This window comes from Giraffa tippelskirchi, chromosome 10 (assembly GCF_054371585.1).
Source record: "Giraffa tippelskirchi isolate mGirTip1 chromosome 10, T2T-mGirTip1v1.2.pri, whole genome shotgun sequence".
Classification (NCBI taxonomy): Eukaryota; Metazoa; Chordata; class Mammalia; order Artiodactyla; family Giraffidae; genus Giraffa; species Giraffa tippelskirchi.
The window spans coordinates 17,290,713-17,309,810 of record NC_137284.1 but is presented as its reverse complement, the minus strand read 5'-3'; the positions used below and the strand labels follow the sequence as shown (position 1 = coordinate 17,309,810).

At 45.9% G+C, this 19,098-nt stretch overlaps 1 protein-coding gene across 7 annotated transcripts in view; it reads right to left on the bottom strand.

Moving 5' to 3' along the window:
• The window catches only part of ETS1 (ETS proto-oncogene 1, transcription factor), a 138,469-nt gene that overhangs the window by 31,470 nt on the left and 87,901 nt on the right, over nt 1-19,098 (bottom strand). For 6 of the 7 annotated variants that reach the window (XM_081536318.1, XM_081536317.1, XM_081536321.1 and 3 more), the window contains 2 exons: nt 2,999-3,118; nt 546-746 (listed from right to left, as the gene is read on the bottom strand). The exons of the other annotated variant lie outside the window; for it this stretch is intronic. In XM_081536318.1, coding sequence (XP_081392444.1) covers nt 546-746; nt 2,999-3,118 — 321 coding nt within the window. The remainder of the gene's footprint in view (nt 1-545; nt 747-2,998; nt 3,119-19,098) is intronic. 7 annotated transcript variants of the gene reach the window in all.

The window sequence follows — 19,098 nt, the reverse complement described above, 5'->3', positions numbered from 1 at the left end:
AGCAGTACGTGAGTCTAAGATAAAGATGGAGATTAGAACTTGGCAAACTGATAAGCTTTAAGGAGGTAAAGATGAAAAGTGGAGCATCCACATATACACTAACGTTTGTAAATAGATAGCCAATGGGAATTTGCTGTAGGACTCTGGGAACTCAAACTGGGGCTCTGGAATAACCTAGAGGGGTGGGAATGGGCAGGAGGTGGGAGGGAGACTCAAGAGGGAGGGGACATATGTACACCTATGGTTAATTCATGTTGATGTGTGACAGAAATCAAACCAATATTGTAAACCAAGAATCAATCAATTAAAAATAAATAAACATTAAAAAAAAAGTGGAGCATCCAGTACAGAGAAGAAAAAGAAACTAACGTTTATGGAGCACCTGCTACCTACCAGGCACCATACGGCAAGTCTCCATAGACTGTATGTGCTGTGATTGGACACCCAGATGACGCCTTCAATGTGGCACCTCGCTCCGCAGTCTGCTCTGGAAGTTGCCCCATGCAGTTCCACACCACCCCCCGACCCCGTCCTCATGCATTTACCTTTCTGCAGGATCTCCAGGTGTTCCCACAAGATGTCCCCAACGAAGTCCGGGGCCAGCTCGAGAAAGCAGTCTTTCCCCAGCGCGCAGAGGGCTGCCCCATTCATACAGAACTTCTGGAAGTCCACACCTTTCAGGCTGAACTCATTGACAGCCCACATCACCCAGTCCCGAACGTGGGTCTCTGTCCACTGCCGGGGGTCTGCGGGAAGAGAACAGATGATGTCCCAGCAGATCAGGGTCTCAACTCTTCCCCGAGCCTCGGAGACTACACAAAAGCACCCGACCTCCCCTGAGGACATTCTCGGATTCACAGAATGAGGAAGGCCTAATGGAGTCTCTTCCATAACCCTCCTCCCCACATCCAGGTCAGCCCCATCTTCTCTATCCCACCAGTCAGCTGACCACTGCCATCAGCCAAAAAGTAACAAAGAGTCTTCTCCATCCATGGAACCTTCCGAAAGGTTCCAGGAATCTCCTCTCGCACTGCCTTATTTCCACCAGATTTTATTAAAGCCTGGGACAAGAGAACAAACGACTCTTTTAATGGCAATAATGACCAAGTCAAGTGTGCTCTGGACGTTGCACTCACCTCTCCCTGCACTTACTCGTGTAATTTACTCGCTGCCATGATGCTTAATTATTCTTATCTTAGTTAATGATGGTAAGTACCGTTGTCCTTGCATATCCAACGTGATTGGTTTCAGGACCCCCACAGATACCAAAATCTGGGGAGGTGCATGTTCCCTTATATATGTAAAAGGGTGGGGTACACGCAGTCCTCTGTGTCTGTGGGTTCTCACATCCCCAGATTCAGCCAACAGAACTGGATCTGTGGTTGTCTGAATCTGCCAATATGGAACCCCTGGATGCAGAGGGCCAACTATAGTAATCACAGCAACTAGTAACAGTACGCCATTCAAGTGATACTTAGTAGTAACAACATTATTGTGTGTGTGTTAGTTCAGTCGTGTCCAACTGTTTGCAATCCCATGGACTGTATGTAGCCCACCAGGCTCCTCTGTCCATGGGATTTCCAAGGCAAGAATACTGGAGTGGGTAGCCATTTCCTTTTCCAGGGGATCTTCTCAACCCAGGGACTGAATTCCCTGGAAATTCCTACACTTCAGGCAGATTCTTTTACCACTGAGCCACCAGGGAAGCCCAACAATGTTATTAGGTACCTGTATTATACCAGAAAACCTGCAAAATGTATACATAAGACAAGCCCTGCATTGAGGAGCCATGTAGAACAGACGATATATAACCTTCATGTGTGGCCCTGGTTTAACATGACTATACCAGCTCATGACAATGAAAGAACTCAGGTGATGGCAGGGTGTGGTACCTACAGCACACCTCCTACCTCCTCTCAATGTTATCCTCTTCAATCTAGAAGATGACTTTATGAGATGGTAGAAAAGCGGATGGTCAGAACTCACTTTATTCTGCTTTATGACTAGGCTTTGCTGTCAGCAGAGGTTTGTGGGAAAGCAGAATATGTGGAAAGGTAGACAGATTCATTCATGGAATCTTCCTGAGGCCTGCATCTGGCAGGGTGGAAGCCACTCCCGTAGCAGTAGCTCTGGCTGGGTGCAAAGGCGGCCTCTGTTTCTCTTACTCATTAGAAATGTGCTCCTTCTGCTCTCAGTTGCTTGGGAAACGCCGCTTGGTCAAGGTTTAAGTCTTCCCCAGTCATTTTTCCTTTCTGACCACTACAATTCACTTCCCTTTACATTCCCGAATAAAACCTTTCAGAGGAGAATGCATGCGTGCTAAGTCGCTTCAGCTGTGTCTGACTCTGCAACCCTGTGAACCACAGCCTGCCAGGCTCCTCTGTCCATGGGATTCTCCAAGGCAAGAATACTGGAGTGGGTTGCCATGCCCTCCTCCGTGAGATCTCGACCCACGGATCAAACCCGCATCTCTTACATCTCCTACATTGGCAAGCAGGTTCTCTACCACTAGCGCCACCTGGAATGCCCTCAGAGAATACCCAAGTATAAACACATTTCACCAAAGGACATGGAAAAAGAGTAAATTCCCAGAACTGTAGCTCATGGAGTTCAACTAATGGCAGCCCAGAATGACACCAAGACCATGCCTTCCAAACTTGCCTGTACAACAGAGTCACTTGAACTTTACAATTGCTAATGCTACCAGCAATTGTGACTTAATTGGTCTGGGACCTGGCCTGGGCTGTGGAATTTTCTGATGATCCCCTATCTACTGTTCAAACAAGTTTGGGCACCACTGCCCTAACACCAAGATGGCAGGGACAAGCCTGGGAGATGAGGGAGCATCAGCATGTGTCTACGCTTGTTCCAACAGACATCTGTCTGTGGTTGCTGACTGAGGATGGTGAGTAATAGTGTCTAGCTCAACCAACAGTGTCTATCTCAACCATATCTCAAAGTCTGGTCCATCCTCTCACCTTCCAACTACAAAACCTACCTTTTGGAATTCCCAGACGTTGCTGCTCTTTAGAGAAACCACTGAAAGTAGCTTTCAAGGCTTGAGACATCATTTCTTTGCTGCTAGGAGTTAAGAGTGGGACATCTGCACATTCCATATCTGCAAGGCAAAAAATATCATATGAATATAAATAAAAATGAACAAGGTGATGGGTGTCAGCTAGACTGATGGTGGTGATCATTCTGCAATATATACAAATATCAAATCATTATGCTGCACACCTGAAAGTAATAAATACATGTCAGTTATACTTCAATTTTAAAAATGAAAGGTAATTAACCACCCATAAAATATAATAGAGCATGAATGGGCTGAAGGAGGCAAGCTGAGAAATAACTGTAGTAGCCATCATCACCAGGGAAGGTAAAATTTGGGGGGCTTTCCATAGTGTGGTAGGGTCTGTAAAAAAAAAAAAAAATCCCTGACTCTTGCCTTGAATGTCTGTATCTCTGACAAAATACGTTAATTCTTTCTGAATAGCTCTACTAATTCCCCATAGCCTCTACTCATCCTTCACATTCACTGAGAATATTAATGTTTCTGCGCACTTGGTGTTACCTCTGAAAGGGAAATAACAGCATTCACTCAATAAGTAATTATTTAGCCCTTGCTACATGCAAGAGATTAGAACAAGACAGAAATGATTCCCACCCTGGTGGAGCTAGGTATCAGGTTCCAGCGGGGAAATCAGTTAGTAAAAATCTATTTGCACAATTTAACTTCAAATACAACGTCAACAAGGGCTTCACAGGAGTAGAAGATGAAGTGTTAACCCATAATAGAGTGCCCTATAGGTCTGGAGGAATCAGCAAAAACCTCCTTCAGAAGACAGATGTTGATTTGCGATCTGAAGGATACAGGATATAGGAGTTTAAGAAAATTACTCCAGACCAGTGGTTATCAACATGTGGTCCCCAGACCAGCCATATCAGCATCACCTGGGAACTCAGCCCCACCCAGACCTCCTGAATTACAACCTCTGAGGGGGTGGAGCCTGGAAATTCATTTTCCACACAGAATCCAGGCAACCCTCATGAGCACTGATATTAGAGGACTGAGATCCTAGATGAAGGGAATAGCCTAATTGAAGATTCTGAGATGGGGGAAGAGGGGAACCTCGGTTGCTTTAGCATCGAAAAGGTCAGTGCAGCTGGAGCACAGTGACTGGGGCACAGCAGCTGGAGAGGAGGCGGGAAAGGTAAATAAGGAGGGTGTTCAGGAATTTATCACTGTATCCTGAGTCAGACAGAAAGGCACTGAGAGTTGTATGCAGAGGAATGACATGATTATATTTCGTCTGAAGAAGATCACCTTGTAGTAAATCTTTTTTTGGCCCCACTGCACAGCACGTGGGATCTTAGTTCCCCAACCAGGGACTGAATCTGCGCCCCATGCATTGGAAGTACGGAGTCTTTATCACTGGACCACCAGGGAAGTCCCTATGGTAATTCTATTTTTAATTTTTCAAGGAGCTGCCATCGTGTTTTCCTCACAGTGGCTGCATGATTTTACCCCACCACAGTGCACATCGGGCTTCCCAGGTAGTCCAGTGGTAAAGAACCCACCTGCCAATGCAGGAGACGCAAGAGTCATGGGTTCAATCTCTGGGTCGGAAAGATTCCCTGGAGGAGGAAATGACAACCCACTCCAGTCTTCTTGCCTGGAGAATCCCATGCACAGAGGAGCCTGGTGGGCTACAGTCCATGGGGTCGCAGAGAGTCAGACACAACTGAGCGACTAAGCAACAACACTGCGCACAACAGTTCCACCTCCCTGCCGGCCCTCACCATTTTCTGCATTTTTTATAGCAGCCATCCTAATACACACGAAGTGGTATCACACCGTAGTTTTGACGTGCATTTCCTTAATGATTAGTAATGGTGAGCATCTTTACATCCGCTTACTGGCCATTTGTGTACCTTCTTTGGAGAAATGTCTATTCAAGCATTTTGACCTTTTTTTAATAGAGTTATTTGTTGTTTTTTGTTGAGTTTTAGGCATTCTCTATATCCCTCGTAGCTCAGTCGGTAAAGAATCTGCCTGCAATGCAAGAGACTCAGGTTCAATTCCTGGGTTGGGACGATCCCCTGGAGAAGGAAATGGCAACCCACTCCAGTATTTTTGCCTGGAGAATCCCATGGACAGAGGAGCCTGGCAGGCTACAGTCCATGGGGTTGCAGGAGTCAGATGGGACTTAGCGACTAAACCACCACCATATACCTAGAAAAGTTGACAGCAGAGTCTTTTGAAGAGATATTTATAAACCTATGTTTATAGCAGCATTGTTCACAAGAACTAAAATGTAGAGGCAGTCAACTGTCCATCAACAGATGAAAGCATAAGCAAAATGCACCAATAGTATATACATACGATGCAATATCTTTCCGCCTCAGAAAGGAAGGAAATTCTAACACACACTGCAACATGGATGAGACTTCCCATTATGGTAAATGAAATAAGTCAGTCATGAAAAGGCAGATTATATGAGGTACAAATTTATAGAGTCAGCAAGTAGATTGGTAGCTGCCAGGGCCTGGAAGGAAGAGGGAATGGGGTGGAGGGGGTGGGGAGTTGTCTTGGGAACAAAGTTTCAGTTCTACGGATGAAAACAGTTCTGGAGGTGGATGGTGGTGATGGCCAACGTGGATGTATTTAATCCCACTGAACAGTAATTTGGGCTTCCCAGATGGCGCTACTGGTAAAGAACCCGCCTGCCAATGCAAGAGACATAAGAGACATGGGTTTGATCCCTGGGTCGGAAGATCCCCTGGAAGAGGGCATGGAAACCCACTCTAGCATTCTTGTCTGGAGAATGCCATGGTCAGAGGAGCCTGTCGGGCTACAGTCCATGGGGTCTCAAAAGAATCAGACACAAATGAAGTGACTTAGCATGCATGCACAAACTGTAACTTAAAAATGGTTGAGTTGGTAGGTTTTATGTTATATTCATTTTTACCACAATTTTTAAAAATGGGGAAAAAAACTTTTTTAGCTGCCCCATATGGTTTAGGAGGTATTTCTGAATGGGTGAAGGAAGACTTGTTAAAAAGCTCTTGCATCAGTTTCAGTGAAAGATGATGGTGGCTTTGCCTAGGAAGGTGGCTCTGCAGAGAAGTTCAAGTGGGCAGATGTGAAATGCATTGAGGAGACAATAGCTATAAACCTGATTTATGTAGGTGGTGAAGAAGAGTGAGGTGTCAACATCTGTAGAATCACAAATGGGTCCTCTGCTACTGTCACATGTACCTTCATCTCTGCTGTATCCAATCGCTCTTGCACTCGCAGACCATGTTCAAAGCCAAGACATGTAGCTATGGTTCAAGTTAAAAGTCCTCCAAATCCACCTCAGGCACAATTTCCAACAAAAAGCGAAAAAGAAATGACTTGAGAATTCCTACAAGCTGTCCTGTGACTGTAGACATCAATGCACTTCACTGCAGTCATTTACAGAAGCCCTCCTACTCTCTCTGAATCTTCCATGTTTCATGTGAAATGGTCATAAAATGGCTAAGTTCCAGGGAGCGCCACTGAGAAGTTCCTCCACCAGCCATCTCTGGCTGGTTAAAAAGTTCCCAGTGGGCTAAGTCACTTCAGTCATGTCTTTGCGACCCCATGGACTGTAGCCCACCAAGCTCCTCTGTCCATGGGATTCTCCAGGCAAGAATACTGGAGTGGGTTACCATGCCCTCCTCCAGGGGATCTTCCCCATCCAGGGATCGAACCTGCGACTCTTAAGACTCCTGCATTGGCAGGCAAGTTCTTTACCACTAGCGCCACCTGGGAAATCCAAAAAGTTCCCTGGATATACACCACGTGTTATTGGCTGGATAAAATGGAAACATTGAGGGACAAAAAAAAATATGACAACTGAAAAACGAGGCAAGTCAACTGCTTCTGAATGTCAAAATGAATGGAAATTACAAGGCGAGAAAAAAGGGCAGGCAGCACTTTCCCATAGTTTGCTCTGAGCCAGGCTGTCAGGAAACTGCCCAGTGTCAGCCCTCTTGCCCTGGAAGAACAGGAGGGTTCACAGCCGTGGTTCTCCCAGGCCCTGCACCGAGGGGGATCTGTTCCAGGGAGCAGAGAGTTTGGGTTGCTTTGGGTCATGCCCAAAAAAACCTAGTGGAAAAATCAACATGCCTCCAGGAAGACTGACAAAATGATGGAAACTCCCAGATTGTTACAGGGGGAAAAGTGGGGGGAGGGGATAAAATGTTGATTACATAACATCCAGTCCTTTGAACAATGGAGTAATCATCAAATGAGTCACTAAGAAAGACATTAGTGCCCCCCCGCCCCGGCCGCCGTCGCCACTCTCCTCGCCCCAGAACAGCTATGGGACAGGTCCAGGAAGTCTCCTCTCAGAGTGGAAGTCAGTTTGATTCACAGAAAAGGACTCTTTATTTAAGCAAGAGTATGGCTTCTGACCGAAACACGGGAGTCAATCAACAGAGGCTGGATGAATTCAGTGTCTTCCGAATACGAATCGACTCTCCTTCCCTTTGCCCCCACCCAGCATGAATCCATGAACTTGAGCTGTGTGGGTTCTGTTGTGTGTGTCTGTTCCTGCCACTGGATTTATAACTCAATGAAAAGGACTCTACGGATGGCGGAAACTGGCCAGGACACCACATGTGGAAGATGACAGCCAGGCCAAATGGATGGGCAGTGATGATTCTGTGAACTGGAACTGAAGGATGAGACTGGCAAGAAGGCCCCAGGCAACTTCTAAACAGGAAAGCCTGGGCAGTCAGATGCCAATACGATGTGCATGCCTCTACGCTGACAACACCCCACACAGGTTTCTGCTTCCTGTCTGGGAGCTGGCACTTCTAGGTTCTGGCTTAATTCTCTCCAAGGGAAGCAGCTGGACTTACTTGTGCCTGCCCACCTTGATGCCATCTTCAAAAGCCTGATCTGCATGCCATCAGCTGCAGCTGCACAGCGCTCAAGGGCTGTGCCCATGGGTGGGGATTCAAAGGTGCTCACAGCCCAGCTAGGGAAAGACAACCCCACACATTCTGACACCTCCACTTGATGAGCTCGGAGGAAGGTGTATCACTGTCCTTGGACCCAAAGGACTCAGACAGGAAAGTCAGAGCTTCATCTATTTTCTTAAAAGTGTAGAATTTGGGGTTAAAAAAAAAAAAAAATCTAAACTCCTCTATAAGGGAATGGATAATCAGGCAGGAATTGCATTTTTCAGTAGCACAGGGGTTCCATTTAAATGATGATGAATAATCACATTCAAATGCAGATATTAATACAAAATATTAAACTCTTATCATGTAGAATATGAATGCAAAAAAGTCCTCTATGTTGCTCATTTATGTCAATGCCAGTTCTGTCAATGATAATCACCAACAACAGTAAAGAAATCATTACACAGGTGGAGGTGACATGGTTTAGCCCAAACAGGCACCTTTGTTATGCTTACCATACTTTGTTTCATTACCTATTAAAATACATTTGCATTAGGTACCAAAAATATTTCTAATGTTAGCAATAGCACCCAGAAAGAAATCAAGGTTCTACAGTAGTTAACTAAATGTATTTTACGGACAAGTACTAAAATTGCCTCTGTGCTGATAATTCTAAGTGTGGTGGTTGTTGTTTAGTCACTAAGTCGTGTTTGACTGTTTGTGACCTCATGGCCTGCAGGCCACCAGGCTCCTCTGTCTGTGAGATTTCCAGGCAAGAATATTGGAGTGGGTTGACAGTTCCTTCTACAGGGGATCTTCCTGACCCAGGGATCGAACTCCTGTCCCCTGAATTGACAGGCGGATTCTTTACCACTGAGTCACCAGGGAAGCCCAATAACTGCAATGTGTGTTAGTTGCTTAGTTGTGTCCAACTCTTTGCAACCCCATGGACTTCAGCCTGCCAGGCTTTTCTATCCATGGAATTCTCCAGGCAAGAATACTGGAGTGGGTTGTCATCTCCTTCTCCAATGGCAATATCTTAAATAGCAATAACACATTTGTCTCAAAATGTTAAACACCTGATCTGGAAATATATAGTAAGATGATAACAGTGGAGACTCTAAATATACTTATGAAACAACCATATTACAAGTACATTAGATTTCTGCTGTTGTGCAGTCACTAAGTTGTGTCCGATTCTGTGAGTCCATGGACTGCAGCACGCGAGGCTTCCCTGTCCTACATAATCTGGAATTTGCTGAAACTCATGTCCATTGTGGCCATCTCATATCTGTCACCTCCTTCTCCTCCTGCCCTCAATCTTTCTCAGCATCGAGGTCTTTTCCAATGAGCCGGCTCTTCACATTAGGTGGCCAAAATATTGGAGTTTCAGCTTCTGTTCTTCCAATGAATATTCAGGACTGACTTCCTTTAGGATTGACTGGTTTGATCTCCCTGCAGTCCAAGGTGCTCTCAAGAGTCTTCTCCAGCACCACAGTTTGAAAGCATCAGCTCTTCAGTATTCAGCCTTCTTTCTGACCCAGCAAATATTCCTCAGAACCCTAAATCTGAGTTAATGTTTATAAGAATCACCCATGTTTCTGAGAGGAGAGTTGTACAGAAGATGGAGAGTAAACAACAGTCCCAAACTCTGTCCAATCACGACTGCAGAGTATTGGAGTAGAAATGAACGGACAGCTTGTAGTGAATCAGGAGGGACACAAGGAGCTACGAACACAGAGGAACATCTGCTTGTTGTTCAGTGTGACCTTGTCCTAAACAAAAGCTTATATAGCTCAGGATGTTTTAAGTCGAATGCAAAACAAGGGTTTCAATCACTCATAGGGAACTCAAAGTTAAGGCCTGCTCAATGTCAAGAACCCAACTCACCTGACTTTTCATATCATTCTTTAAAGTTGTTTGAAACTGAGTGGCTCATATCAACAATGGTACCCAGAATCTAAGCTTGAAGTGGCGTTGATTCCAGAAGTTCAAGACAAATGGCCTTGCTGACCTGAGAGGTTCCTCCTCTCCCCCTCCTCACATAAATGGCAGGAAGACGGGAACATTTGGGACCTGAGAGTTAGGTGATGATTAGAAATCCAAGGTGCATGTTCCAGTTGTATGCAGCCACTGGACTGGCCAGAGCCTGGTGGATTACCATGACTACACCACCCATGGGAGGTGGGTACTGTCCCCATCAAGAGCGGCAGGAGAGAAACACCGAGAATGAATGATACGCCTTACATCTGAAAACTACTACAGTCCACCAAGACCTTTCCCTCAGACTATTCCCCAATATCCTCGCCACATGAAGTGGCGTGGGGTGGGGGTTGGGTGCGGAGGAGCAGGGCTGGGAAAGTATGACAGGACCTCCACTTCACAGATGAGGAAACCAAGAGTGTATGAGATCAAGAACTTGGCTTAAATTCCCATCTTTCAACTCGTATATCTACAGTCTTTTCACTCTGTTCTGCTGCTGCTGGAAATTGGAATGAGCATGGGCTCAGTAGTTGTGGCTCATGGGCTTTAGTTGCTCCAGAAATCCAAGAGAAATCAGAAATCCAAGAGAAAAATTTCTGCAGCTAAGACAAAGAAAATGGGACTTATATTCCTCAATTTGAAAATCCTATTCATTGAGGCAGCAGTTAGAAACTCTGGTTTCACCACCAAGGACCTAGGTTCAATCCTTGATCAGGGACTAACACCCTGCAAGCTGTGGCATAAGCAACTAAAAAAAAAAACTCTGGGGAGTGGGGTAAATTAGGAGACTGGGATTGACATATACACACTACTATATATAAAACAGCTTACTAATAAGGACCGACTGTATAGCACGGGGAACTCTACTACCAATACTCTGTAATGACCTATATGGGAAAAGAATCTAAAGAAGAGTGGATGTAACTATATGCATAACTGATTCATTCTGCTGTACAGCAGAAACCAATACAACAGTGTAAGTCAACTATACACCAACAAAAGTTAAAAAAAATTAAATAAAACCATTCCCAGATCAAAGAAATCCAAGATTTCACATGGCTCACCCCATAAAGACATAATTAAAAGCTATTTACAGAACTGACTGTAATCCTGTCCTTTCTTGGAACTAAGGGTTGTGAGGCTTCCTTCCTTTCATACAAAGTGACACATGACAGACGACAACCTGGCCTCCTTCCCTGTCTGCACTCACCCTTAAGTCACCCTGACGCGCAACTGTGCACATAATATAAGGTTAATTAGTTACATAAAGTCTGGTTGGTTGAAATAGGTTTCTTAAAGTGAAAGGACCAAGAAGAAACCTCATTCAACCAGAGAAGAAAAAAGGACAATTGTCACAAATGGCAAGAGAAGATTCTTAAGACAGGGAGAACAGACATGGTAGGACATGCACCGGGCTTGCCTTGGCTTGCTGGTCAAAATCCATGGGTTCTCAGTTTTGCCACTCGTATAATCACACTGGGTAAAGTCACTCAACCAATGCACTGCTCAAAAGAGGTCTGTGGATAGGTAATGTCTACCCCTCATAGGGTTTCATTTTTTAAAAATTTTTATTTATTTTTGGCTGTGCTGAGTCTTTACTGCTGCACACAGACTTTTCTCTAGTTGTGACAAGCAGGGGCTACTCCCTAGCTGCAAGGCACAGGTTTCTTATTGCAGTGGCTTCTCTTGTTGTGAAGCATGGGCTCTAGGGCACGTGGGCTCAGAAGTTGTGGCTCACGGGCTTTAGCTGCTCCAAGGCATGTGGGATCTTTCCAGACCAGGGATAGAACCCATGTCTCCTGCCGCCACGGCAGGCGAATTCTTATCAATGAGCCATTAGGGAAGCCGCTATGGCTTATTTTTAAACATAGACCAAGGCAGAGAGAATGGTGTAATAAATCCCTATTTAAAATCCATCAACACTATCAGTTTTTACTTCATCTTCCCTACACACACACACACACACACACACACACACACACAGGATAACTGCAAGGCTAATCCCAGGCAACATGCCATTTCACCCACAAATATTTTATTGTCACGAGGATATTTCTGAGATAAAGGAGGATCATATTATGAAAGCTTACAAGAAACAGATAAGCTCACGGAAAAAGAAAAGAAAGCTTCAGATTACTTTCCACGGTGCTTAAATCTAGGTCTACATTTCATCATTGGCCCACGAGAACCACAGGGCTTCTTTTAAAAAGCAACCTGACCATGATATGAAGAGTGATGAAGCTGGATCAGAGAGGGATGACTGCAAAGCTCAGTGGTCAGCTATCACCCTTGCCACCCCCATGTCCTCCAAGCAGAAGACTGCAGAGATAATTCTTCCTGACTGCTAACGTCTCACGAACTTACTAGGAGTGACTAGGAGTGGGCAGAAAAGGCTGAGGATTCTGGCCAGCACCCAAAGGGCAAATGTCAGACTGCCTGGAACAACAGAGGAGGCGCCTTTAGTCCTTCAGGTCAACAGAGACAGCAAAACGGCCATGGCTAGGGACTGTCTCTGGAGTTACTTGTCCCTGGAAAAATCCTTACTGGTCCCTAAGAAAACTCACCCTATAAGATGCTAGTATCTCAGAAGACTTGAACAAGGAATCTTGCTCAAACTCTCTCTCATTGATGGAAGGATGGGTTGGAGCTAGGAAGGGTCCCCTTTGTCCTACACTTTTAATTGTTACAGGCTCTAGAAACTTGGCAAGCCAGGACTTCCTGCTGAGGGAGTCAGTAGAATCCACAAAGCTGCTGACTGAGGTTAACGCAAAGAAGGGAACCACATCCCTCCTGTGTCCCTCGGCCCCATTTTCACAAGCCTAATGAAGTGACAAAGCAATGAAAGACAGACAGGATTCCTGGCTCCAGGAAAAAGCAAGAGCTCGGTGTCCCCGGGATGGGTTGATGATCCCAACTAGGCAGTCCATCATTGTCCCAAACAATAGGACACCCTGTCCCCAAAACAGGTTTTCCTTATCAGTTGGAAAAAACCAACTGGGCTTTCGTCTTCTTGATACCAACTAGTTTAAAAAAAAAAAAAAAGACACTCTGAAGGAAGGAGAAAGTAGCTGCACAGAAAACTCCCAATTCATCCTCCAATGACCTGACTGAACAAAATTGGGAGCCAGTCCTGCCACCTCAGGGAATACTGCACACTGCTAGGGTGCAGTGTGCCACCCCCAAAGGTCGATGCCTTTTCTCGGAGAGATGCTGTCCTAGGACAGAAGGGCTGGTCCTCTGAGAGGCGAAGCAGCCTGCAGACTGCACCGGGGAAGACCGGCCTGGGAACCAAGGCGGCAGAGACAGCTGAGCATCAGAACATCTGTAGGAAGTGACTTCAGTCCCTCCCTTCTCCCCTCGCCCACCCCCACCCACCCCATCCCCCGAAAGGAGTTTTAACACATGATTACGGCTGAAGTCCTAAGGATCTGGTGACTCACCAGACTCACACATGGTTCCAATGAGCCCTTGACCATTACATGGTAGGAGAGCAGGAAAGACAAATGAAAGCGGTTGTAATTCGGCAGCCCGGAGCTCAGACCTGCCAGACAAAAGGGACTGCGGGCATGTTCCCCAATTCGTTCAGGCACCTGACACGCACAAGCTATTTTTAATCACTGGATTTATTTCCCCCCCACCCACCCCTACTCCCCTTCTCCGTCCTCCACCTCAGCAAGTGTTTCCATGTTGAAGCAAACCCCAAATCAATCCCAGGTGTTCAGGGAAACCCAGAGAGGCACTTCCGCTCCAGGAGCTGGGCCAGAAAACTGAACCATCCCCTGGGTCCTGCAGCTACGTTTTCTTGCTCTTTCCTTACTTAGCACAGTTCAGATCGGCCACCCCAAACACTGGGCACAGGGCCTGAAAGGAGAAATACTTGAATGAGCGTGCCCTGCTGGAACAGCTCCTGATTCTGTGCCTTCTCCAGCAGCCCTGGTTAGAGAAGGGGGCCTGAGACAGGCCTCAGGGGTCACTGAGAGCTCAAGAGCATCCTTTACTAGCTAGGATTCTCTACCTGCCTGGCAGCAAGGAGTAAATTAAACGTGCGAACATTCCAAAGCCTTTTGTTGTTGTTTAGTCGCTCAGTCCTCTCCAACTCTTTGTGACACCATGGGCTGTAGGCCACCAGGCTTTTCTGTCCATGGAATTCTCCAAGCAAGTATATTGGAGTGGATTGCCATTTCCTTCTCCAGGGGATCATCTCAACCCAGGGATCACACCCATGTCTCCTGCACTGGCAGATGGATTCTTTACCACTGAGCCATTGGGTGTGCAAAGCCCAGGAAGTGCTCAATAAATTATTGGTGACTTATACTCAACTGAAAAGTGTCTTGTAAAATACAAAGACATACACACACACACACACACACACACACATATGGTAAAATAGAAATGGTCTTGTAAAATAGAAAAACACATGTATATACATATACAGTTCAGATGGTAAAGAATCCGCCTGTAATGCGGGAGACCTAGGTTCGATCTCTGGGTTGGAAAGATCCCCTGGAGGAGGGTATGGCAACCCACTCCAGTATTCTTGCCTGAAGAATCTCCATGGAGAGAGGAGCCTGGTGGCTACAGTCTATGGGGTTGCAAAGAGACAGACATGACTGAGCAACTAAGTACACACACACAAGATTTTATTTCCCCCAAAGCTTAGAGAGACGGCTAGGAGAAGGAACCTGGCAATTTCCCCAAGTACAACCAAGCAACTGAGAAAATGAATGCAAAAATCAGATTCTGAGATATACATGGAAATTGACACCCCCCGAATCTTTGTTTCAAAAAACTCCTTACCTACTCTGTATCCGCCAATCTGCTGGGGGGAAATTTTTTTTGTAGCAATCATCATCTACGTATTTTGCCATGACAACATCTCATGGCTCCAGGAGCCAGATGACCTAAGACATCTTTTAGTTTTAAAAACTTCCTAAGAATGCCAGCTTAGAGTCAGTATGGCACAAAACAAAACTAATCTTGTGCTCAAAACTTTTTTCCATGTTTGTCATTTGCCAGAACCCAAACTGCATTTTACCCGAGTCATGCATGTGCCCTTAAATGAACAGCATGCTCACAATTTAAAAGAATGTTTTCATCATTGAGATTAAGATTCCTGCATAGAAGGAAGGCTGCCTAACCCAGGCCTCCTGCGTTGCAGCCAATTCTTTACCATCTGAACCACCAGGGAACCCTACTTTAGAGAATACATTTCCTAAACAATCATTCAAAGCCATTTACAGAGCAGATCATGGGTTTCAAATCATTTCCTATATAGATAGTTACACGTGACTCCACACCAGGCATTTTATAAGTCCTAAACCTCTTAGAACAGAGTCACTCCTTTTGTCATGGAGAACACAGAGGGCAGGCTCTCTCCATATTACTCAGGAGGAAAGCACTCTTTGGGCTCTTTCAGCTCCAAAGTTTGCAGACAGCCAAACTGGTGTAACGCAGGGCTTCCCTGGTGGCTCAGAGGGTAAAGAATCTGCCTGCAAAGCAGAAGACCTGGGTTTCATCCCTGGGTCAAGAAGAGCCCTTGGAGAAGGGAACCATAACCCCAAGTATTCTTGCGTGGAGAATTCCACGGACAGAGGAGGCTGGCAGGCTACAGCCCATGGGGTCGCAAAGAGTCAGACATGACTGAGTGACTAACACTTTCGCTTCACTTTCACTTAGTGTACCCCACTAGTTCTTCCCCATGGGCCAGGGCAAACTCCTGCCCTGCCTTCAACTAAATAAAATACTCATGACAAGGTCAGAAGGCTTTGGCAACAATATGGCAAAGGATAACCCCACTCAAGAGGACTATGGAAAATATTTGACATCCTACATCTCGCTATTGTCCCAGCTTCCGCTCTTTCAGTTTACACATGACTCTTTGATGCTCCACTCTGTGAGGCCCTGGAGATGCTGGCTCATCAGGCTGCCCAATTCGTTTCCACATCACCTGATCCCCACCTATCATTTTCAGTGCCGCTATCTGAGAAGCGGTTTACATTTTGGAAAATGTATTCTCCCCTATGTTACTATGAGCCTGAAAACGATCAAGTGTTCAGTATTCTCTGCATTTGATAGGTGAAGGGGTGGAGGCTCACAAAGGGTCCTTAAGTGAGTGAACCAAGGTGACCAGGCCAGTCGAGTGACCTCACCAGGACTCAGACTCCAATGTTCAGACACAAAAGCTGGGTACTTTCCACCTATTAATAGAGTTAAAAGCAGGGGAGGCAGACATGATGGACACAAGAACATCTCCGTTCATTTTCTCCATCATTCTCATTACAGAGGAAGTTCTTTCTGGACAAAGGCACTCGGCTGACAGCAGCTGCAATACCAGAGCTTGAGTCTCCAAGAACCATCCCACCCAGAATCCCAAGTCAGAGGCTCGAGGCTTCTCTATACGTGGTCTGGGGGCAAGACAGGCACGGAGGGGCTGTCGGAGCATCACCGGAAGACTGGGCTGGTCAAGGTGGAAGACGGGCAGTTTTCTCCATGGGCAAAGGAAAAATCTGGACAAACAAACGGAGTGGGGCCCATTTATTTAGGCTGGAAGAGGTAGAGTTTTTCTGCACTTTTGAACTGTTTTCTCAAGGCCGGCCTCTCCCTCCCACGCAGGAAACAAACACAGAGGCAGGCTTATTCCAGTGAGGGCTCCGGTCACCGAGAGCTACCCGGGCAAAGCAGAAGGAAGAGGGGCTGGGGAGCAAGGCAGGAGGAGTGGGGGACACAGACAGGGAGGAGCTGGGAGAGTAGAGACAGAGAGGGCCGTGAAGATGGGGAAGGATGGATAGCGGAGAAGGGAACAGAGGGAAAAGAAAGGGAAAAGCAGATGAAGCCAATATTGAAACATTTTAAACCAGAAAAAGGGGACAGATGGCTGAGTGGAACTGGGCTGGGAAGAGTCAGCGACTTACTCCCAAATAATGATGCTCAAAAAGCAGCATTTTTCCATAAATTTCGAAAGGAAATTCTCTCTTGTCTTTCTTATTTATTTATACATTATATAAATACATTTTCAAACCAAAAAAAAAAAAAGGGCTGTTTTTTTCCAATGGGAAAAAAAATCCTTGTTGGAGATGAAAGCCAGTCTTCAAAAACCCCTCGGAGGAAGCTAAAACCCCACATGTCTCGGTGCTGCAGAAAGAAAAACAAAGTGGACATTCTTCCTGTGTTCTAAGGCTTTTTTATGCAGATGTGTTTTTCTTTTAATAAATAAATCTGGACAGAGAAGGGAAAAGCAGACTCCTAGACATTCACACAGTGCAACTGTCTGTTTTCAACCCAGCAAAACCACGATGAAAAAATAAGAATATCTAAGTCCATTTTCCCAGTGCAGAGACAAATGGTCTCAAAATGCCAACCGTTCTCAAAATGCCAACCACAGGCACTGAGGCAATACACTCTGTGTGCATCACCCCCCAAGCTTCCCACCCACAAAGGCTTATCTGCAATGAGTAATGACAAGCAGAGAAAGGCAGGACCTGGGGCAGGATGGCCGTACTCCCTAGAAAGGCCCAGAGCGGTGCTTTTGTATAACTCCTCACTTACGACATTCAGCCACTCCGCATTTTTTGAGCCATTGCATTTCACTTTAGGACTGCAAAAATCATTTTAAAACACATGTACACACTGAGTTTAAAATCTGCCTTCTTATGTCCACCCATTGGCCTGAGCACTGTTGGTTGAAATGACACAGTAGAATTTCAATCTTTTTTCATCTATTTGCTTTTCAGTACTTTTACTCACCCCTGTGTCATCACTTCCACCCAGGTATTAAAATTTCTTGGCTTCTTCATCCACTGGTGACGTCCTGGTTTGGCCATGCCCCCACCGGAGGCCTTCCTGTATGCCCACATCCCTATAGAGCATTGCAAACATTCCCGGGGGGAACCAGACTTCTCAGGAGACAAATGAAAACATGGAGATGACCAGCCTACTCCTGCAATTCTGTTGGTGCAGACCAACCTCAATCATTCTAAAGGCCACATTGCAAAAACCACTCAAAGTGCCCTGCGAGACCTTCTCCATAGGTTCCGAGTTTGAGCCAGTTCTGCACCTGTTGCACACATGTATGTTAAGTCGCTTCCGTTGTGTCTGACTCTTTGTGACCCCATTTCCTTCTCCAGGGGAATCTTCCCGACCCAGGGGTCGAACCCACGTCTCTTTAGTCTCCTGCACTAGCAGGTAGGTTCTTTACCACTAGCGTCACCTGAGAAGCCCCTGAACCTGTTGACTAAGTCTTATTAACCTCAGGCAGAGGTTACATTTATCCATATTCAACTTCACCTTGTTCAGATCCACATTTCCACGCGTAGAGCTCTTTTTTAGACCACGAATCTATCCTCATCCTATTCGAGTTGCCCCATTTGAAATTTATTAAGTAGGCTTTCTGCATCCTTCTCTCATCTGAGCCCCCAATATAAACACTGAAAAGTCAACGACCAAGTTCTGTGACCCATAGCATAACACCAGAGATAACCCCAGTTTGATACTGATGCGCTGATCAACACCCTTTGGGTCTAGCTGCTCAACCAATTACACATCATCTTGCATTTACTGTCATTGAATCCACAGGTACTCATTCTGGCCACAAACATATAAGAGAAAGAGCTGGACAAAATCTTTAGTGGAGTCTGTTTATCTACCCGTTGGGGAGCTCCAGACAAGTGCAAAGGTGGCTGAGGAAATGCAGCAGCTGGGACTCAGACACCTGCACAATGAAAGAAAGATGGAAAATGGGAGGAAGGGGGTGGGGGGAGAGACAGGAGGCAGAGGGAAGGAGAGAGAGAGAGAGCAGAGCCTAAGACTCTAGAGCTCCAGCCACTCTGCTTCCAGAAACAATGGGCACTTAGAGAACAATGGCTGCAGACAAAGTCTTGGTCTATTTTTATCTGCCACTGTGAGTCCCAGACAGGAGGAACTGGATTTCTGCCCTGTGTGCGCAGCTCCAACTGGATCTGGGCTGGGAGGAAGATGAGGTCACCGAGAACGCTGCCTGCTTAGAAATAGGCTCCGGGTTTTTTTTGTTGTTGTTGTTTTTTTTTTGCTCGCAGAGTAGTTCCTTCTTAGCCTAAAGGCTCTCTTTAGCCAAGTGAAGAAGTGTGCGTTCCCACTGCTAAAAACACAGCCAAGCCAAGAGTCCAGACTGCAACTGCCGCTCAGCTCAGCCCAGAGCAG